General features: G+C 39.1%; 4 protein-coding genes across 6 annotated transcripts; 3 read left to right on the plus strand and 1 right to left on the minus strand.

Moving 5' to 3' along the window:
• The first annotated feature begins 4,425 nt into the window (after positions 1–4,425).
• LOC115950567 (cytochrome c oxidase subunit 6a, mitochondrial) lies at positions 4,426–7,562 on the plus strand. The gene is made up of 4 exons (XM_031067757.1): positions 4,426–4,623; positions 5,092–5,198; positions 5,427–5,469; positions 7,281–7,562. Exons 1-4 carry the CDS (start codon positions 4,509–4,511, stop codon positions 7,319–7,321), a joined length of 306 nt encoding a protein of 101 aa, XP_030923617.1. The 5' UTR covers positions 4,426–4,508; the 3' UTR covers positions 7,322–7,562.
• Positions 7,563–12,027: 4,465 nt separating this feature from the next.
• On the minus strand, positions 12,028–15,315 carry LOC115995146 (myb-like protein X). Of its 3 annotated transcripts, none has more exons than XM_031119591.1 (2): positions 14,911–15,315; positions 12,028–14,284 (listed from the first exon to the last, which is right to left on the minus strand). In XM_031119591.1, the coding sequence occupies exon 2, from the start codon at positions 14,252–14,254 to the stop codon at positions 12,269–12,271; it is 1,986 nt and encodes a 661-aa protein (XP_030975451.1). In that variant the 5' UTR covers positions 14,255–14,284; positions 14,911–15,315; the 3' UTR covers positions 12,028–12,268. The 3 variants fall into 3 exon arrangements, with proteins under 3 accessions (XP_030975451.1, XP_030975450.1, XP_030975449.1); XM_031119590.1 differs by having other exon boundaries at positions 12,028–14,286; positions 14,905–15,315; XM_031119589.1 differs by having other exon boundaries at positions 12,028–14,283; positions 14,904–15,315.
• A 4,185-nt stretch (positions 15,316–19,500) lies between these two features.
• Positions 19,501–20,085, plus strand: LOC115950240. Its single transcript, XM_031067471.1, has one exon. The coding sequence runs from the start codon at positions 19,501–19,503 to the stop codon at positions 20,083–20,085; it is 585 nt and encodes a 194-aa protein (XP_030923331.1).
• Positions 20,086–21,629: 1,544 nt separating this feature from the next.
• On the plus strand, positions 21,630–22,064 carry LOC115950242 (uncharacterized protein Mb2253c-like). Its single transcript, XM_031067472.1, has one exon. It carries the CDS (start codon positions 21,630–21,632, stop codon positions 22,062–22,064), a length of 435 nt encoding a protein of 144 aa, XP_030923332.1.
• Positions 22,065–22,277: the final 213 nt, after the last annotated feature.

Here is a 22,277-nt window from a genome sequence, read left to right on the forward strand (position 1 = left end):
GAAAGATTGCCTAACATATGTTATTGGTGTGGCTGTTTTGACCATGGTGAGAGGGACTGTGATCTTTGGATACAAAGCAAAGGCACTCTGAGAAAAGAAGAGCAACAATTTGGTTCATGGATTTGAGCAATCCAGTTAGGACCTTCAAGGAAGAATGTCGTTCGGGTGTCGGGTTTCTATAAGGGTAGAACGGAGAACGTTTCAACCCAGCAATGTAGGGAAGAGCAACCCAAGCCGAGGATGAATCCGATTCAAAGGTCAAACCCGGTGATGAATCCTGATAAGGAAAATACAGATATGAAGGCAGATTCTATGGAGACTCAAAACCAAAACTCCAATATTTCTGCAGAGATTAATGAGAATCAAACTCCCCCATTTCAGGATCACGGAAATAAGGGAGATTACTTTGCTCAGAAATTAAAGGAGATTGACAAAGATCTTGGCATTTATGAGGAGCCTCCAAGCACGGATTTTAGCCAGAAGGAAGCCTCTCCTTTATTCGATATGGAGAATCTCCGGGCTGAGCTGGCTATCAATGAAAGTGTAGCTTTGACCCCACCACATGAGCATCATAGCCATGCAAAACATGCAGCCCCACTACGTGACATGTCCAACTACTCCTATGCACTCACAAACTCTGCGATTTTTCCCCAGCCAAAATGGAAACGTCTCTTACGGGGTAGTGCAGGCTCTGTTTCCAACACTGAGGAACACATTGGTGCAAAACGTTCCATGAATGGGACTGATGATCTCTGTGAGTTACCATGTAAAAAGCTTCAGGTTTCACACGAGGATAAAGAAAACTTCCCAATATTGGCGGAGGCTGTTGTTCAGCCCCGTCAGGAGCAATGAGTTGCATCATTTGGAACTGCAGGGGGCTTGGAAACCCTCTGGCAATTCAAGAGCTTGCGGACTTGGTGCAGGCAAAAGCTCCCACTCTAGTGTTCTTGGCCGAAACATTAGCGAATGAAGCAAGGTTGGATTACGTAAAGGATTGAATTCGTTTTGACAAAAAATTCTTTGTGCAGAGGATTAATAAAGGTGGAGGTTTGGCTATGTATTGGAAGAATGATATAATGGTTGATGTAGTTTCTTCTTTTGTGAATCACATCGATGCGATTATAAATAAAGATTCCGAGGCAGCTTGGCGTTTCACCGGTTTTTACGGTGAATCAGAAACATGCAAAAGACATGAATCATGGGACCTCTTACAGAGTTTACACCAACAGAGCTCATTACCTTGCCTATGCGCCGGGGATTTCAATGAGATTGTTAAACAATCTAAGAAGCTTGGAGGACGAGTAAGACCACAAGGACAAATGCAACTCTTCCGTGAAGTTTTGGATAAGTGCGGCTTCATAGATATTGGCTTCAAGGGCTCTCCTTTTACTTGGAGTAAGCATTACAGCAGCGGGGTCTCGATATGGGAACGGTTGGATCAAGCTGTGGTCTCTTATGATTGGTTTGTGAAATATCCAGGGACTCGGGTTAATCATGTGGATAGCACAACTTTGGATCACAAGCTCTTGTGGATAGAACAGTTGGAGTTGGATCTTTTACTGAAGAAAAAACTATTTAGATTCGAAGAGATGTGATTAGGTGACAAGGGGTGTGGAGAAACCGCGGAAGGAGATTGGCAGGTCAGTTATGAAGAGGTGGGGTCCATTAGAGTGATCAAGAAAGTGGAAAAGTGTGGGCAAAATGAAGTGGAGTAAGGATTGCTTTGGGAACGTTCGAACTAAGCTAGAGAAAAACAGAAAGGAATTGGTCCGGGTTGAGAAAATGGCATTGCAAAGAGGTTACTCAAACAACCTTATTCAGCTGAAGAAGGAAATAATTCACTCATGGATAAAGAAGAGAGGATGTGGCGCCAAAGGTCACGCACTTTGTATCTCAAAGACGGTGATCATAATACCTGATTTTTCCATTGCAGAGCAACTCAGAGAAGACGAAGAAATCTTATAACAGGGATCAAAAACCAGTCAAATGATTGGTGCACTCAACCAGATCAGATTTCAGCCATTTTCCTTGAATATTATCAGCTACTATTCTCCTTATCTAATCCAGAAGCTTCAGTGGGTGACTTGGACTCTATTGCACAAGTAGTAACAGTGGAAATGAATGAAACTTTGACTAGAGAATTTCAAGCGTGGGAAGTAGAAAGTGCATTGAAGCAGATGGCGCCACTGAAGGCTCCGGGCCCGGATGGGATGCCGCCTTTATTTTATCAGAACTTTTGGGAGTTGGTAAGAGGTGATGTAATCCATGATGTGCTTATTTTTCTAAATTCGGGTACTTTGCCCAAGCCTCTCAATCATACTTTCATCACTTTAATTCCTAAAACAAAAAATCCTGAAAATGTTATTGAATACAGACCTATTAGTCTCTGTAACGTGCTTTACAAGATCTTTTCAAAAGTCCTTGCAAATAGGTTAAAGAGGGTGCTTCCTCAAATAATATCGGAGCATCAGAGTGCTCTCATCAAAGGTCGATTGATCACAGACAACATCCTTGTGGCTTTTGAGACATTGCATTATATGAAGAATCACAACTCTGGAAATTCGGGTTACATGGCGCTCAAACTTGATATGAGCAAGGCCTATGATAGGGTGGAATGGTCTTTCTTGAAAGATGTGATGATCAAAATGGGGTTTAATGATCGGTGGGTGGCTTTAGTCATGGAGTGCATCACTTCAGTTTCATATTCCCTATTGATCAACGGGGAACCATTTGGAGACATTAAGCCAAGTCGTGGTATACGTCAAGGAGATCCACTTTCACCCTACCTCTTTTTGCTTTGTTCCGAGAGTCTTCACAGAATGATCCAAAAGGCTACTGAGAGAGGTGAAATACAGGGTGTTTCTATTTGTCGTAATGGTCCCAAACTAACTCACTTATTTTTTGCAGACGACAGCCTTTTGTTTTGTAGGGCCACTACTCATGATTGTCAGAAAGTATTGGAGATCTTGTCAAATTATGAGAGGGTGTTGGGGCAAAAATTAAATAGGGAGAAGATGACTTTGTTTTTTTGCAAATCTACTCCAAGTGTGATGCAAAAGGAAATTATGGATCTACTTGGGGTAAATGAGTTGAAGCAGTATGAAGAGTATTTGGGCTTACCGGCCTTGGTAGGAAGGAATAAAAGGGCAAGTTTTGACCGATTGAAGCAAAAGGTTTGGAACAGACTTCAAGGGTGGGAGGGAAAGCTTTTATCTCAAGCCGGAAGAGAAATCCTCATTAAATCAGTGATCCAAGCCATACCCACCTTTACAATGAGTTGCTTTAAACTCCCTACCACTTTATGTCATGAGATTGAGACTCTCATTCGAAAATTTTGGTGGGGACAAAGGGGTGAGAGGAGGAAAGTACATTGGGTGAAATGGGAGGATTTGTGTCAAGACAAGGGCCAAGGAGGTATGGGTTTCAAAGATTTGACAATGTTCAATGAAGCAATGCTTGCAAAGTTAGCATGGAGATTACTCCATGATGACAACTCCTTATTCTATAGGGTCTTCAAAGCAAGGTTCTTTCCTAGGGAAACTATTCTTGAAGCGAAAGACTCCTCATCCACTTCATATGCTTGGAAAAGCATCCTTAAAGGCCGTGAACCAGATTCTACCCTTGTCTAAAGATAGAAAAGCAAAGTTTCAACGCATCCACCCAGCAATAGGGATGCTGCAGCACAAAAACCATACCAGATGGAAGCCGCTAGAGCAAGGAGTTTATAAAGGGAATTACGACAGGGCTGTATTTAGCCAACAGGGTAAAGCCGGTCTTGGTGTAATCATCAGGAATCACAAAGGAGCTGTTATGGCATTTATGGTGCAACAAATTCCACTCCCTACAACAGTGGCTCAAGTTGAAGCTCTTACAGTACGAAGAGCTACTGAATTTGCGTTGGCAATTGGTATCACTAAGGAAATACTGGAAGGCGACTTAAAAAACATTGTCAAGGAGCTTATGGAACCAAATCCTTCTCTGGCACTGCATGGCCATTTGATTCAGGATGTTAAAAGTTTACAAAACTCTTTTAATTTCCTTAGCTTTACTCATGTACGTTGTCAAGGGAATAATGTTGCACATGCATTGGTAAGAGGGATTATTAAAAAGCCTAATTTAACTGTCTGGATGGAAGATGTACCACAAGATATTCGCCAATTTGTAATGGTTGATTCAGCCACGATTTGATTTTTTAATAAATGGAAGTTTCTTTCTCAAAAAAAAAAAAAAAAAAAAAAGTGAAAAATTATGGTAAAAAAAAAAAAGTATAATTTGCCCCCAAAAAATTATTTGGGAAGGAAATTATAAATTATAATCCCAAAAAAAAAAGAGAAGAAGCCTGAAGCGTTTATACGGTTGGCACGTGCGACACCCTCTGCTGACTGCTCCCTAGAAGCGAAGAAAAGAGTATAAAAAAAAAGGGTTTCATACTTTCATTTCCAAAAATTACACCAAACTAGTCGATAGTCCAACAATACTACTAGAGAAAGAGAGTAGCTAGCTCCGAAATGGCTATGGCGATGGTCCGATCTGGTCTTCTCCGAACTGCTCTGCGTGGTGGCTCTCGACCCTCTGCTCCTCCCAAGCGCAACTTCGCCTCCTCTGCTCACCACGACGATGCCTGTAAATATGATTTGTCATCTTTGACTTGTTTCGGTTTTTTTTGATTTATTCAATATTAGGGTTTTGACTCGCTAAACTATCATCTCGATTTAAGTAATCGTATTTCGTGGTTTTTAGGGCTGGTTTTCTTGTCTGATTTGTTTGGAAAATGATCCGTTTAATTGCTTAGGAAATGAAATTTTGATTTGGGGGAAAATTTTTTATAGTTTAATGCCTTTGCTTGGTTAATTTCTTCGTATTCGAAATCTCAATATCAATTCAAAATATTTGGGGGCTTTTAATTAGGGACAGTGTGTAGGATGTTAAGGTTTAGTTTTGCCTATATTGTTTGCTATTTTATTGGATTTGTATATGTGCTCTCTTTGATTGTTGATTAGATGTGTAACTGTAAATGTACAAATATTCATTTCTATTTCTTGTTATTATGCAATTGATATTACATTATTTTTATTTATTTTTATTTTATAGATGAGACGGCAAAATGGGAAAAGATAACATTTGCAGGTATTGCTACCTGCACCATTTTAGCAATTTATAACCTATCAAGGGGCCATCCCCACTTCGACGAGCCTCCTGTAAGCTTTCTGTTTTAGCCATCTGATTTTATTTTATTTTATTTTTTTACTTTACATGCGGCGTGAGAAATTTTTATGTCTATGACAACCTGGGTTAGCTGTAACATTGAGCTTCTTCTAGTTACTATCTTCAATGCTTTTTATTGCGTGTGTATTACAATTTCAATTTATCATTTTCTGTTTCATGTGATGGTATCTTGTTTCTTATTGTTGTGTTTATCTATGCAGCCATACCCGTATTTACACATTCGCAACAAGGAGTTTCCATGGGGTATGTTTTGTAACATTGATAAAATTTCTCTATTATTTTCCTACGCATTTTATACATATATTACACATATGCATGTATTTTGTGTGTGTGTGTGTGTGTGTGTGTGTGTGTGTGTTTTTGTGGTAAACTTTCTTTTTATAAAACAAAAACTTCCATGGGGTATGTTTCATTGTTTTGCCTGAAAACACAATATATATAATATGTACACTAATCATATTACATTTTTAGTAAGTTGATTTTATTATAATATCTTATAAAATCCCATTAAGATAACATAAATATACCATTAAATTGGAATACAATAACAGAAATAACTTAACATATATAACTGTTCTTTAGTCCTGAGCGTGTCACCAATTGATTCTTGTTCCCCCATAGTGCACTGCTTTTTTACATGGGGAGCAAGCCTATCTCTTCTTTTCTTTCTTTTTTAATTAAAGATTTTATTACCTTTAAAAATAAGTATTTAGATTTTAGGGTGAAGAGCAAGCCGTCTCAAGTAGATTAGGAGCTCTAGCTCAACTGTCACCTCCTCCCCTTATATGCTAAGTGGAGAGTGAGGTCATGGTTTAGGACCTTTTTGATGCGTCTAACTTACCAATAAAAACAACATGAAAAGATTCATGGTGATCTAAATGGAAGTCAAAGTTATCATCTGTAGTGCCTTCTGATTGATGCAGTGCAAGTTGATTGTGATATTTGGGACTAGGAGCATCCATGTTATTTTTTTCTTTGCAACTGAAACACAAATGAGGAGGAACCAAAGAGTTGAAAGCCCTGTATGCAATAAGCAACTAGCGTCATGCATAAATTCCAAATATAGCTTATTTTCATGAATAGTTTCACCTTAATGGGATTGCCTTGTAAAATTTACTAAAGAAATTTTGGAATAAGGTTAGGGCTTTATCTTGGAAAGCTTTTGTTGGGTTTGAGTGTAATAGGGTTAAACATATTGCTCATACCATAACCCATTAATCCCACTTAAACTTTGATTTAATATGTAATAGTATTGTTGGGGTTTGGTCAGCTTGTCTTTTGACACTGGGTGTTCATAGTATTGGTTATTGAAGTTCAACTTTGTTTTGCTGGCATGCTGTAGTGAAGTTTCTAGTGTTTTATTATATATTCAGGTTGGTTGTGCATGTTATTGACTCAGTTTAGGACTTGTGTCCTTGAGTTTTCATTGGTCATTGTACTTCTCATTTCAATCTGGCTAGAACTAATTATTTGTTTCCTCCCAGTTAGGAAGTGTAGCCAACTTGTAATCAGTTTGTTTGCCTGTTCTCATGGCGTGGTAATATCTACATTTGTTGTTCGACAGCTATAAATTATGATATTGTGGTCTAGTTACTCATCAGTTTCTTTGAATTATTTCTGATTTCGATCCTCTAAGCAACCTTGTATGTGGTTGCATTTGATTTACTTTTATTAGATCTGTCAGCTGCCTCCATTTGGTTGACTTTAGGGCTTTGCTGTTTTGAGATTCATTGTGTAAGTACTTGTTTGGCTGTGTTTCTAATGTGAGGTGTTGAAGTAGACTGGGTTACAACTGTTGCAACATTGTTTGTTGAAACCATTTCATAACTTATGCAAATAGTCTTCCACATCTTTTCTTTCTTGGAGTAAAATAAGGGGATTAGGTGGGTTAAGCTGATTAAATGAAGCGTGACTATTGATTTATTTTTTCCTTCTTATCAATCCTGTAAACATATTCTTTTGATTATGCTTTTAGATATCTTTGTATTTTATTATTTCATCTGTTTGTCACATGTCAAACAAATTTATTTTGATGTCTCTCTTTTGGGATCCAGGTCCTAATGGGCTTTTTGAGGTGAAGCACGAGCACCACTAAGGCATTGAGTCCATAGCTACCAAGTGTTGCACATTCTTTCCATCCTGTCAGATTCTATCGTACTACCTTTGGATGTTGATGATAAGACTTTCTTTTTTGCATTATGGATTCTGGACTAATACTTGCAAGTGGCAAGTTGTTTAGTACTTCTTGTTTTGTGTTTTCTTTTTCCCATACTTTCAGCTAAATAAAATTGATGATAGTCTGGATGATTCACTTTCCAACTGATTGATTTTAATGATTGCAATTATTATCATTTAGTGTGGAATGTGAGTGAATTGACAAGAGGTTTTGGTATTAGTAGTAGTAAAGGCATTTGATAGTTGGCAGAAGCAGGCAGAAACAAGCCAGCCATGGAGTGACACCCGAGAAAGCTTGGGTTCACACTAGCAGCAAGGTGTTAACATATACTGAGAGGAAAACCAAAGAGAAAAACCCCTCTTGCTGGTCTCCAAAACTTATGATAGAATTAGTTGGAGTTTTCTTCATGCTGTCCTTGTTAAAATGGGTTTTAGTGAAAATTAGATGGGATTACTAATGGAATGTGTTATGAATGTTTCTTTTGAATCTACTCAATGGTGGCCTTGCAAAGGCATTTTCTCTTCAAAGAGGACCGAGGCAGGGGGTCCCCCATTTCCTTACCCTAGCATATTTATTATAAGCGAGGGAGAAGGACTTTGTGAATGAATCAAAATTGCTCCTAATGCACTCCTATATACTCCTTATTATTTGCTGATGACTCTTTGTTCCTCTTCAAACCTGAAGGGCAATATCCTGAGTTTGGATGGGATAAAAAACACTCTTGCTTGGCTCTGTAGGATATATGGGCAAGTTGTTAATTTCTGTAAATCTAATGTACTTTTTAGCTCCAATATGCATGATAACGAGCAAAGGAATCTGGCTTCATGTACTTTTTAGCTCCAATATGCATGATAACGAGCAAAGGAATCTGGCTTCAATTTTATGGGTTAATCTAGCTTCCTGTCCATGGAATATATCTAGTAATGAAACTAGATTTGTGATTTGTCCATGAAGGAAACAGTCTTTCCAATACATTCTGTATAGAATCTCTAATAAGCGTCAAGGGTGGAAAAGTAAATTTCTAACACAAGTTGATAGGTTAACCCTTATTAAACCTCTGCTTCAAGAACAAGCACTACCTATATTCCTTCTTGTGTTAAAATATCTTAAGATCATCTGTAAGAAGATGGATTTCATTATCTGTAGCTTTTGGTGGGGTGATAAACTAGATACTAGGAAAAAAGAAAAAATCCATTTACTTAGCTTGAACACTCTAAGCCTTCGCTTGTGGCAAGGAGGATTAGGTTTAAGGAAAGTCTCCATATTGAATCAAGCCATGTAAGCCAAAAAAATACTGTAGAATCTTGAATTCTTCTCATCTATCAGCCCCTAAAGTGTGTAAAGAAAAATATATTTTCCTAATATAGATTTACTTGGTTGTAAAGTTAAACATGATTATTGGATTTGGAAATCCATTTTTTCTGCAGGAAAATTATTTGTTTAAATGTTAAATGGAGGGTTGGAAATTTGGAACAAAAGATACTTTGAATCATTATGCCTAAAATTGAAGATTGAGCTATTCAGTTATTTTGGTTGACCTAGCCGTTGACTTGCAAATCTTTTCTTCCAATTAGTTGTCCATTGCAATCGCCCTTATAACTAGCGTCTGCTTGCTCCCTTCACATCAACATTTATTGTGCCTCGCAACAAACCATCACATTCAATGTAATTGAGCAATCTTCTATTCACTTGCATACTGGGAATTGCTATCTTGACATACTGTTACTTGGTCATTTTTCACTTCACCACCTATTTGTTAACTTACCCATACGAGCCTCCTTCGCCCACCCTTGGGTTGGTTGGGACCAAACTGAAGTCTCTCTTTCTTACCAAGGTGTCGGTTATGTTGCAAGGATTCAATACTATTTGGTCCTCATTGAAGTCCTCGTTAAGTTTTCTTCTCTTGTTTGAAATTTCTCCCACCTATTCTTTAAAAGTAGATTGCTCACATCCACTTATCCAACAAGAGGAAAGGGTGGCTAATCTTTTAAATAGACCCTGGATGTTGAAACCAAGGCTTGGTAAGATAATTTTATGAGCAAGACAAAGGAGAGGAAATTATTACCCTGCCCATCCCAAAGTCTAATATTCCTGATAAGCTTGTTTGGTCTGTGGCATGAAATGGTCTCTACCAGGTAGCAAGTCAATCTGGGTTATTGGCTATTGAGAAACAATGATCTTGAAGTCTCACAGGAAGCAAACCCTATAATGGTGGTGGTTCCTGATCAAAATGAGATGTGGTTCAACTTTTGGAGACTTTCCTTGTTAAGCTAGTAGTTTTCATTTGGACAGCGCGTCAGAAATGCCTTGCCTGTTCAAATGGAATTTGATCAAGAGAAACATTGATGTGGATCCAAGTTGTCCATTTGGTCAAAAGACCAGTTGAATCTCTTTTATCTTTTACTAATTTTAGGTATGATGCCAATCAAATTACCAATAGACGTTTACTGGCTAACAAGCTGGAAAAGACGGGGATAACCTGATGACCATGATGGCAGTTACATTGTGATCTATTTGGTTCAACAAGAGCAAAACAATTTTTTAGGGTACTCCACTCCAAGTAACAGCAACAACCTATGATGTGTTAATGCTGAAGAGAAAAAGCAATTATAGAGAGAAATTTAGGGAATTTTATTATAAACTGTGATTAAATTCAAGCTATTTATACATGTGAATAGACTAACAAACTTGCGCCAATTACTCTGATCTAACAAACTTTCTAAGGCACCAATAGATTAATAACACGTGGCCTTCCACTCTATCTAATCTTGTCACTAACTAATTACATTAAGCTACACAGTTTTGGGTTTCAGTTCCTGACTACATGTCGTTTTGGTCTGAGTTGATTTCACAACTGCATTTGCTTGAGATGAATCTGTTTGATCTGTGTTAGATATCTTTACAAATGCATGCTAAAGCACTGTGATAGTAGAAGTAGGAGCAAAATTTAACACAACTGAGACTCTTGAAATCATACTAGATTGGGAAGCTCATTTGATTATAAAGGTGTTTTTGGCCACAGATAAGGGGGAGTAGGGTTGCATTTGTGGCAAAAGTGATCCAAGGCAATACACTTTTTGTAGGCTGACTCACAGTTAGTACAAACATCAAGAGCAAGAAAGTAGTGAGCCTTATTGCAGCCTTGATTAAAAATATACATATATATATATATATATATATAAAGCTTTATGCAGTGAGAGAGGCCATTATGAAAGCAAGACAACTAGGCATGAAGCAGATAGTGGAATGGTAGGAAATAAGGATTTGGAAGAATTGTGCATGAAGGAAAATCAAGTGGCTTGTCAATGGAGGCTCTGAAACAAGAAATCAAGAATTCATTTAAAAAAGACATACAGCCTTGTATTTTTACAGTTCATAATAGAAGTTTGACTGAGGCCAAACAACTTGCTGCTTTAGCTTTGAATGTGTACATGAATGCTTTCTGGACCTTTATTAAGCAGTAGATTCTTTCTTTTTCCTATTGATTTATGAAAAGAGATAAGAGTTCAGGATTCTTATTCAGGAGAAATGACAATTAAATTTTATTTTTCAAAACAAAAATGACGTGGAAAAGGAAGAAAACAAAATGGGGGAGAATTTTTAAGGTGCCTCTATTAGCTAGGCTTAATGTTTAGGATTGCCAACATCCACAAAAGTATATGAATTTATTCTCTAAAGAGAATTGATATAGAGAATTTATTCTCGGACTCTTTAGGCTCATGGTACTGTCTTGGACCTTGGAAGAGCGAAAAGTTGAAAATCTACCTATAAAAAAAGGGAAATGTTAATGAATGTCTTTAAGACATTTGTTAGTAAAAATCATTTTAGGAATGTTTTAATGGGAAAAGAAAAAGAAAAAAACTATTAATGTTTTGACAGCTTTTTATATATCCAATGAAAATGATGTCAAAACTTTGCTAAAATTGTTTGTTAACAATTACCCTAAAAACATCCGTTAACATGAATCTAAGAGAAGCTGTGCAAAAACTTAATTTATTTGATGCAAATAGTGCTTTGCTATGTTAATGACCTTTTGGTTAATTAGTACTTTCTGGTGATTACAAGTCCAAGTTTGAATCCCCCTACTCCACTTAAGATGTATATTAATAATAATAATAATAATAAAAGTTCTTCGTTCTTAATAACATGACATTCTAGCAGAGGTAAGATTCTGGTAGGCTATAGTATTTGAAGCCGCTCCATAGTCAATTTTCAGGTTCATGACAGTGAGTGGAAAAAGGAAAGTAATTTCCCCACCAATAAACAGAAAACTAAATAAAGAATGAAAAACAGATCCCAGTCTAAATTTGTATTGCGTGCTCTATCCAGTACCTGGTCATCCTAAATCTAACTTATAATCATAAAAGTTCGCATGTCATGTTCAGTCTAAGATGGGGGTTAGGTGGGACTTTTCAAAGTCAATTTTAGGTTTGGAGGGGTTGTCAGTGTTCATTGCTTGTGCCAATTGCACTACACTGCATGCTTCATATGTCTTTGCATGTTGCAACTGACTTTCACCTACACTATACCATTGCCAGCCTTTGCTGTAAGGAAAATTAGCTCGTGTATCGAAGTTGGAGTCTGATGGTGCTTTCAACAGGAAATTATGTGTAATGTTTCTCATGTTCCATGCAACATTCATAGAATCAATTTGCACTAAATAAAATGGTAACAAATTACATATTGCCATTGGGAACCTAAATTCTTCTCTTCTGAACTTGTCCCACAAAACTTAGATATTATTTCTTAGACATTGAGCACAAGCAAAGAACGGTACCCGCTTGAGGACCTCAGGTAGAAAGAAGAAAACAAAAACTGACATAAACGAACGTGTAAAGATTGCTACAGTCAATTCCAAGAAAAATGTCACTCTGCAGCTGTCTCACTGTTGTGATTCCCTTCAGTTCTGGTCTCTGGCAAAGTTTCCAAATCCGTACGAGCACCTTTCTCTTCTTGAAGGATAGAAGAATCAACTTGATCATTCTGGCTACCATTGCTGTCACTATTTGTGTTTGATGATGCCTCTCTCTCTTCCTGGGAATCAACTGATTCTTTTTGGCTTGCACCTTCACTGTCATTTTTGTTGCTTTGAACATTCTCATTTTCATTCTTTCCTGCATCAGCATTGGTATCTGTATTTGAGGACGAGTCTTTCTCTTGAGGAATTGAAGAATCGGAAGAATTATCTGGTTCTTTTTGGCCATTTGTGTTGCTTTGATCAGCATAGTGATTCTCTTGTTGGAATGTAGAATCTGAAGAATCAACTTGTTCCTTGTGACCATTGTCCACATTGTCATTTGTGCTTGATGACAAAACAACATTTTGTGTCCCCTCTAGTCCAGAATCACCGTTGGGCTTTACAGTCTGAATGATATCATTGTTTCCATGCATGACTGAATGTTCAGATTTGTTTTCTGTCTCAACAGATACATTGGACCCATCGGTCTGCGTATCTGGCACAGCAGAATCAGCATTAGTAGAAGTATTTCTGGATTCTCCATTACCTGCATCACCATTCTCCATTGTTGTAGAAGGTGTTCCACTTGAATCTTGTTGCTTGCTATTGGCTGCTGAGCCTGATTCAGAATTATCAGTTTGTTGTAGTACAACATTTTGCAGGGTAGAGTCATCTCCAGTAGGGACTGTATCATTTGAACTAGCATTGGAACCATTCTCTGACTCTGGCTGATTACTCTTGTTACCACCATCTTCACTGCTAGTTGCATTTGTTGAGTCATTCTTCTCAAAATTTTCAGTTTCTCTCACATTCTTGTCTGACTCATTGTGATTGAGATCAACTACTTCACTGCTATTTGTTTTATTCTCCAGCTCAAAATCTTTCTTTTCTCTGTTTTTGACTTGTTCTGCATCCTTTGAATTTTCCCAACTGCTTTGCTCATTTGTTATATTTTGATTTTCATGTACAACAGCACTAGAAGCATCATCCCCCTTGTACTGTTCTTCTCTTGCCTCATTCTGCCTATCAATTCCATCTTGAACCTGACCTTCAGATGAACCCAGCTCCTCTATCTTACCTTCTTTCTCTGTACTACCAGGCTCATTCCTCTCTTCCCTCTCCTCTTTATTATTTCCCCCTTGACTCCCCTCCACACTTCCATTATCCTCAGTTATTTTTTCTTTGTTATCTTCATTCTCCTTATCTTCATTTTGCTTATCTTTGCTCTCTGCACTTTCCTTCTCACTGCTCTCTTCACTATCCTTTTCTCTAATTTCTTCATCTCCCTTCTCTCTGCTCTCTTCAAACTTCTTGTTTTCACTTTCCTTCTCTTTGCTCTCTTCAAATTCCATGTTTTCTTGTTTCTTCTTATAGATCTCCTCATTCTCCTTCTCTTCATTCAGCTCTTTGCGCTCTTCAAACTCCTTATCTTCTCTTTCCTTCTCATTGCTCTCTTCAGTCTCCTTATCTCGGCTCTCTTCCTTCTCTTTCACTCCATCTTCTGAATCCATTTTATGCTCTGCTTCCTCTTCAACTTTGTCCTTGTCATGTACATCTGTCTCATCATTTGCATCCACTTTTCCTACATTATCAATTTCTTCAGGCCTGTTTTGTTCTTCATTATTGGTTTCTTCCACATCTTCGTCTTCCTTGTGCCTTGCATCTCTAATGGCAGTCTCTTCCACTTGAGGATGAAGATCTTTTCTCCCCAACTTCAAGATTCCATTCCCAGTTTTTGCACTCTCAACAAATGATCCTGCTTTCTTATCACGAGAATGCCTGACTTGGTAAAGCAGCCAGATGCAAACTCCAAGCAAAAGGCATATCTGGAGAGCATGCTTCACCTTAAATCCTTTGGATCTCAGGTTCCTACGAGGCGATAACCTGCCCAACATGATGTATTTCTTTTGATCTCAACCTATACCTGCCCAAAAGTTCATCTTCCATCAATACTAACATTTATTCAAAGACAGAAAACTCCATCAAACCAAGCGCAACTCAAATTCTTATTTTATATGACAAACGAATCGAAAACTCCATAATCTCATTGAAATCTTAATAATGAGAATGTGGAAAAATACTTGATGATCAAATATGATAAAGTATGCTTTCATAGAAGCCGATCTTTCACATGATCAACAGAAGGAAATTGAACATCTCCAATCATATTATGATTTCAATCAAACTCTATATATCAAACCATATGCCTGTTTAAAAGACAAGTCAGAGAAAAAAAAAACATTTTCTTGAAACGTTATATGGAAATCAAAAGTACCACCAAAAATAAAATAAAAAATGTCGATTCGAGCAACATTATCAAACTCCAACGAAAACCCACAATAAAAGAAACTACAGAGAAGCAAAAGTAGGAAAATGAAATGCAGAAGCTGAGAAAATACAATTACAATGAAAAATCCATACAGATCTAAACATGGGTCTTAAAAAGCAGAGCACCGATCCCACAGAATATCTCATACAAAATCCAAAAATTTTCACAAATGGCAAAAGAAAATGTGAAGGGCTTGGAATTCGAAAGGGACATACCAGAGAGAGAGAGAGAGAAGTAGAACTCCGCAGATTCTGTAACGATAAAAGAAAGCTGGTCTCTTAATAAAAGTTGAAGAAGAGTACTTTACCAAAAATAACTATATCTCAGAAATTGCTATAATTAGCAATTGTATAAGGATAAGTACTTCACCAAAGTCTGTTTTGTTACAGACATTAACATAAAAGAACAATGTTGATTCTTGGGTGTTTCTCTCTTTAATGCTTTTCACACACAGAATTTGGATCTGAAAACTTGGGAAGAAAAAATGTCAGCGACAACTTACTGAGAGACGCACTCAAACAGAAACTTTCGTGGCTTGGAGTGGAGGCTCTATCAAGCTATTTATATAAGCAAGTCGTCAAAGAACAATTTAGTCCAAACGAGAATTTGAAAGCCGTTGTTTGCTTCTAAAGCGATTTTTTTTTGGTTTATCTCTAGAATTTAAAGTGATTAAAACAACGTCTTTAGGTTTAAAAGAAGGATCTTTTTTCTATTAAAAAAAAAAAGGATCTTTCAAAATTTTAAAAATAAATAAAAAGAAACAGTGAATCTGTAAACCTTTATTATTAATTTTTTATTTTTAGTCACTTAACTCGTTCAATTTTTCATTTAAAAAAAAAAGAAGGGTAAAATACAAAATTGTTTAAGTTTGGGCTAATACCATTAGATATCAAGACTTTTCATTTTTTTTTTTTTTAAATATCTAATTTATTTCCTAATCACGAACAATATTTAACATTGTTTGAAAATTTAGGATCCATAAAGTTTTCTGTTTTCTTCCAGTAATTTCTATTAATTATATTAGGACAATTATATGCGTGAATGAGTGTTTAAATAGCAATGATAAGTAAATAGTTAATGGAGAAAAATGAAAGAATCAAGAAATATTGTAGAATTGTCTAACAGTGTTAAGTTTTATGCTAAAAATTTACTAAACCTTGCATAATTCTTCAATTTTGGATTTATTTGAATAAGCTGTACGTAAAAGTGTGTTTTAAGACAGTACATTTTATAAAAGCAATTTTTAAGGATTTGTTTGATTGGAGGAGTGAAAAAGTAGGAAAATAGAAAATTAGTAAGAGGATAGAAAAGTAGAAGGATATAAAATATTTAATTTTCCCTCATGTGTGTTTGATTAGAGGGGTAGAAAAGTGGAAGGATGGAAAAGTCTTTTGTTTGGTTAAAGAAAAAAGTGAGAGGATAAAAAATGTAATTTATATAAATTGATTTTTATGCCCTTATTACATAATATGTAAAAAAAATATATATATATATATATTTGTGTAAGGACTCAATTTGTAACGACCCATAATAATTTTGGGTTCGCACGTAAAAAGACCCAAACAATATCACTTATAGAGCGTGGGTTTGAAAGGCTAGGTCTTGGTCACCGGGCAAGGGTTAGTCGTCTTGTTCGTACAGAATTAGGCCGTGTTTGCTCAAGGGATCTTTCTCCTTATGGCGGTCTAGGAGGCTCTGGTTCTTGGTCTTTTTTCCCAGCCCCCTTCTTGGTGCATCAACATTCACATTATATAGCCCTTCTTGGTTGATCTTAGTCCTCCACTTGTTGATCAGGCAGGTGCCTACTTCAGTACCCGTCCCATTAGCTATCCCTCCTTGCTTTTTGTTAGTTGCGATAATCGAAGTCACCCTGTCCAGGTGTCTTTTCTCATTAACATGGTTAGGACGTTGGCGGATGCATTTAATGTAGAGGGGACGTATTTACCCTGAACCAGTTTCGCACCGTACCCCCACGTGGGTCCCATTCTACTCGCATCTCCTTCAGGGGGCTTTTTGGGGGCAGCCTTCAACGAGATGTTGCTCTTCCCTTTGAAGTCTTGGAGTGCCGAGGACAGGGTCATCCTCGGCTGTGCCCCCGGCATTTTGGCCCTTCCCCATTCGTCCTCGGCAAATACCCTCCTCGGCACGGGCCCTAGGTCCTAGTAGAGCGTGAGCCGGATCATAAGTTCCCTGGCCCCACAATTTGTATTCATTAAATAATATAAAAATTAACACATTATACATATAAATTTATATTATTTTTCTTTGTTACCAAACAACATCCACTTCTTTATAATCATTTAATAAGAAAATTACAACTTATTTATAATAAGAAACACCTTAAAATCTCAATCTCATTTTCTTAAATTTAACCATTTATTTGCATTAGGAACATGATTTTTTGCATTCTATGACTACTCAGGTTCTTAATTAAAACAAAAATGAAGAATAAAAATAAAAATAAAAAACCTGTTGGAGCTCAATAAAAAATAGTATATGTGGGGTCATAAGGCCCAGTGACATACATCCAACTTTCGTACTGGGCCTGAGGCCCAGGCCGAGGTCCAGAATCATATATGAAGGAGACAGTGGTAAATCATTGCGACCCAGAAAACCGTGCTGAGGACAACGCTGTCCTCGGCTAGCAGAGGCCGAAGTAGAAGAAAATTGATTTACCGACAAAGACAATCTTCCAAAACATCCCAAGGAAAAGATAAGTACAGAAAGTAAGCGCACTGGAGCATGGCGGTAGAGCAATTCCAGGAAAAGCTGCTGCCTTCACATTAAATGCTCCATAACTAACACTCTGGCCGTATTAATGTGAAAATGATACCTGAGCAGTGGTTTTTCAGACTCACAGCTACTACCTAAGAGCTTTGGGAGGAGGTTGATGTGAAAAGACCAACAACATCAGATCCGACCTGCACGTGCACAGTGAAGATGAAGAAGGAAAGTAGTATATAAAAAAGAAGGAGCCCTGAGGAAAGGGATCGAAAAATTGAACCAGAAGACACACTGTAGCGATCTGAACCAACTTTGTAACCATTACCACTATCACTAAAGAAATATATAAGTAAAAGCTCCTCGGACTAGTGCCGAGGACTGAATTGCTTGCTCAAGTTCACATTTGTTTTACTTGTTCATTCTTCAAGTCATCCCTAACTGTTGTTACACTCATTAAAGCCCAGTTCTTCTATCCACTCTCTACAAATTTATTGTATTAGGCTTCTTGGGCTTGAATTCACTTATCCCTTAAGAATAGTGCTTAAACTCGATCCCTACAATTGGCGCTGTCTGTGGAGAGAACTTGTGTGTTAGTGAGTGCAGTGGTTAAACATGGTAGGATCAGGTCCACACCAAGAGAACCCACGCCAAATAGATCCCCAACGGACAAAACCCGCAAGGTCCCAGTGACAGAGTAATCTTCCTAACCTTGAGCAAAATCGGGACAATGAAAGGAATCGAGAAAGGAGTGTGCATACCACCCAAATGAGCAAAAGCCACTCCCAAGTGGGCAGTCGTATATCCCAAAGACAAAACAACAACCAAGCCATGCAGTAGGAGATAGATGGCTTGAAAAAGAAACTGCACTATGCACAGCGGAGGCGATCTCCTTCCGATTCTGAAATATCCTCTAACGATGAAGAGGACAACAATTACAGGCAGAGATCTAGAACTCCACCAAGCGAAACCCTCTCTTACGAAGACGAGCACCATCATAGATAAAAGCAAAAGGGCCCATCTAGTAGGGGTCTGGGTAATGACACCATGAGTAAGGCTTTGGATCAGATCTGTAAGTCACCCTTCACGTGTAGTATAAAGGGGCTAGGCTACCTCGGCGGTTCCATCAGCCTACATTCACCGTTTATAATGGTCGAACGGACCTCGTAAAGCATGTGAGCCAGTTTAATCAAAGAATGGCCGTCCACTCCAAGAACGAAGCTTTGATGTGCAAGGTCTTCCCGTCCAGCCTAGGACTTGCAGCGATAAGGTGGTTCAACGGCTTGAAGAAGAACTCCATAGATTCCTATAAGCAGCTCACCTAAGCCTTTGGCTCTCGCTTTATTACGAACAGCAGGGCTCCTCGGCCTCTGAGCTCGTTGTTGTCATTGTCCATGCGTGAGGGAGAAACTCTGAAAGCATACTCGAACAGATATTGGGAAATGTACAATGAAATGGATAGCAACTTTGATGATGTCGCCATTAGCATTTTTAAAAGCGGTCTCCCAACCGAGCACGACTTGAGGAAATCCTTGACTGGCAAGCCTGTCACCAGTGTACGTCAACTTATGGATCGGATTGACAAATACAAAAAGGGTGGAAGAGGACCAGCTGCAAGAAAAAGGAAAGGAAAAGGTTATCCCACAAAGAAGGAGTGATTTTAGGTCGGACCAATATAACAATAACCGTCCGAGGAGAGATTTCATAGGGCAATCCGAATCAACCAATACATAGACGGTTAATGCCGTATTCAGAGAACCAGTATAGCAAGTTTTAGAGAAAATCAAGAATGAGTCATTCTTCAAGTGGCCGAATAAGATGGCTGGAGACTCCATGAAGTGCAATAGGAGTCTGTATTGTTAATACCACCAAGACCACGGACATATTACAGAAGACTGTAGGAACCTTTGGAACCACCTTGATCAGCTAGTCTGAGAAGGGAAACTGGGACACCTCTTGCATCCTTCCAATGGTCATCAAGGCCAGGTAAGCTAGGAGCCCCAGAGAGACACTTTCTTGAGACCACCCATAGGAACGATAAACCTAATCTTTGTCGCTCCGGGGAGGACGGGTTCATGTCCTACTAAGGTGATGTCTGTAGGTTGGCTACCAGTTGATAACTCTACCCCAGAACCAAAAAGGCCCAAAGTGTATCCTCATCTAGTCTTGGGTTTTTCCGAGGAAGACAAAATCGGAACCATCCAACCCCATGACGACGCGTTGGTAATCACTCTTCGGATTGGGGGTTACGATGTAAAAAGGGTAATAGTAGATGGTGGTAGTGGGGCCGAGATCATGTACCCCGATCTCTATAAGGGGTTGAAGCTGAGACCAGAAGACTTGACGTCCTATAGCTCCCCCTTGTTGACTTTTGACAGAAAGATGGTCATGCCAAAGGGCCAGATTAGACTACCTGTGCAAACCGGCCCGGAGATAGTGGAGGCTAACTTCATTGTAGTGGATATCTACTCCCCTTACACTGCCACTGTAGCCAGACCTTGGCTTCATACCCTAGGAGCCGTTGCCTCCACCTTACATCAGAAGGTGAAGTTCCCTTCTAAGGTCCGGGTCTTGGAGATTCGAGGTTGCCAGGTTATGGCGAGAGAATGCCTGGTGGTTGCCATCTCACATTGGCCTGAAGCGGAGTCCTCGGCCCATGTTGAAGAAAGCTCATAGCAATCAAAGACCCTAGCGTCGCCTATTTATGCACCAGCCGAGGAAGCAAAATGTGAGAATTTAGAAAAGGTGATCTTTGGCGATGACCCAGAGAGGTTCTCCCAGGTGGGATCTCAACTACCCCCTCGGGAAAAGGAGGGATTGATAGGGTTCCTTAGAGAAAACACCAATGTGTTCGCATGGGATGCCTATGATGCCCCATGAATTGATCCGAACTTCATTTGCCACCACTTAAATGTAAATCCATTAGCCTCTCCCAAAAAACAACCACCTCGGCGCCCATCCAAGGAGCACGCCGACACTGTCAGGGATGAGGTGAGAAAGCTCAAACGCACAGCGACTATCAAGGAGGTGTTCTACCTTGAGTGGTTGGCTAACATTGTGGTTGTAAAAAAGAAGAGTGGAAAGTGGCGAGTTTGTGTGGACTTCACAGACTTAAACAAGGCGTGTCCGAAAGACCCGTTCCCCATGCCTTGAATAGACCAATTAGTGGATGCAACTGCAGGCCATCCTCGGATGAGCTTCTTAGATGCCTTCCAATGCTACCATCAGATACAACTAGCCCTGGATGATTAAGAAAAAACGGCATTTGTGACTCCCATTGGAAATTACCACTACAAAGTGATGCCTTTTGATTTGAAGAATGTGGGGTCTACCTACCAAAGGATGATGACTAGAATGTTTGAGCCATAGCTGGGCAAGAGTATTGAAGTCTACATAGACGATATGGTGGTAAATAGCAAAGTAGTGTCTGAGCACGTGGGAAACCTCGGAGTCATTTTTGACATCTTAAGGAAACACAAAGTGCGTCTCAATGCCTCTAAGTGCTCATTTGGTGTCGGGTCTGGCAAATTTTTGATCTATATGGTAACTTATAGGGGAATTGAGGTAAGCCCAGATCAGATCAAAGCAATTCATAATTTCCAACCTCCTCGATATCCCAAAGAAGTCTAGAGACTCACTGGAATGATCGCAGCCTTGAATCGGTTTTTTTCCAGATCTGCTGATAGTGCCAGCCATTTTACCTCCTGATGAATAAATGGAAAGGATTTGAATGGTTCGAGGATTGCGCTTTAGCCTTCCAGCAACTTAAGGAATACTTATCCCAGCCACCCATCATGTCCAGCCCTGAGTCCGATCAGGTTTTGTTCGCCTACATCGCGGAGGTCCCTCATGCTGTAAGCTTGGTGTTGATACGAACTGATGGTGGCATACAACGGCCAGTCTATTATGTGAGTAAATCATTACATGAGGCCGAGGTGCGCTATTTACCATTGGAGAAGGCAATTTTGGCAGTAGTGCATGCCACGCGAAAACTCCCTCATTACTTCCAAGCGCATACAGTTGTTGTTCTAACTCAGCTCTTGCTTAAGTCTGTACTCCGAAGTGCCGATTACACGGGAAGAATTGCTATGTGAAGCACAGTTCTAGGAGCTTTCGACATTAAATACATGCCCCGGACCTCCATTAAGGGCTAAGTCCTCGCTGATTTAATAGCCGAATTTGCCGAACCCCCGATATAAATAAGAGCAGAGGAGCGAAACATGGATGAAAAATCGGTTGGCACAATCTCCGTGCAAGGACCTTCACGCTGGAAAGTGTACGTTGATGGCGCAACTAACCAAAGGGGGTCCGGGGTGGGATTAGTTCTAATATCCCCTGAGAAGATTACCATAGAGAAATCATTGAGACTAGAGTTCTTAGCCATAAACAATGAAGCCGAATATAAGGTTTTATTGAAAGGAATGGCCATGGTACAAAAAATGGGGGGAAAGGCAGTGGAAGCATTCTCAGACTCGAGACTAGTTGTGGGCCAAGTGAAGGGCAAGCTAGAGGCTAGAGATGTGAGAATGCAAGAGTACTTGAGTCAAGTCAAGCGCTTGCAATCAGATTTTGAATTCTTCGACTTGTCACATGTCTTTAGGAGTGAAAACACGCACGCAAATTCATTGGCCACTCTTGCCACCTCTTCGGCTTAGGGTTTATCACGGGTCATCCTTGTTGAGAACTTGTGCAGAGCAGATGGAGTCAAGCAGGACGTGGTTCGGATCCATCAAGTCAGAGTGGGTCCGAGCTGGATGGATCCTATAGTGAGCTTTCTAAAAGATGACACACTACCTGAAGAGAAATCAGAAGCTGAGAAGGTACGAAGAAAAGCTTCTCGGTTTTGGCTGTCCGAGGATCACAAATTG

This window comes from Quercus lobata, chromosome 6 (assembly GCF_001633185.2).
Source record: "Quercus lobata isolate SW786 chromosome 6, ValleyOak3.0 Primary Assembly, whole genome shotgun sequence".
NCBI classification, from domain to species: Eukaryota; Viridiplantae; Streptophyta; class Magnoliopsida; order Fagales; family Fagaceae; genus Quercus; species Quercus lobata.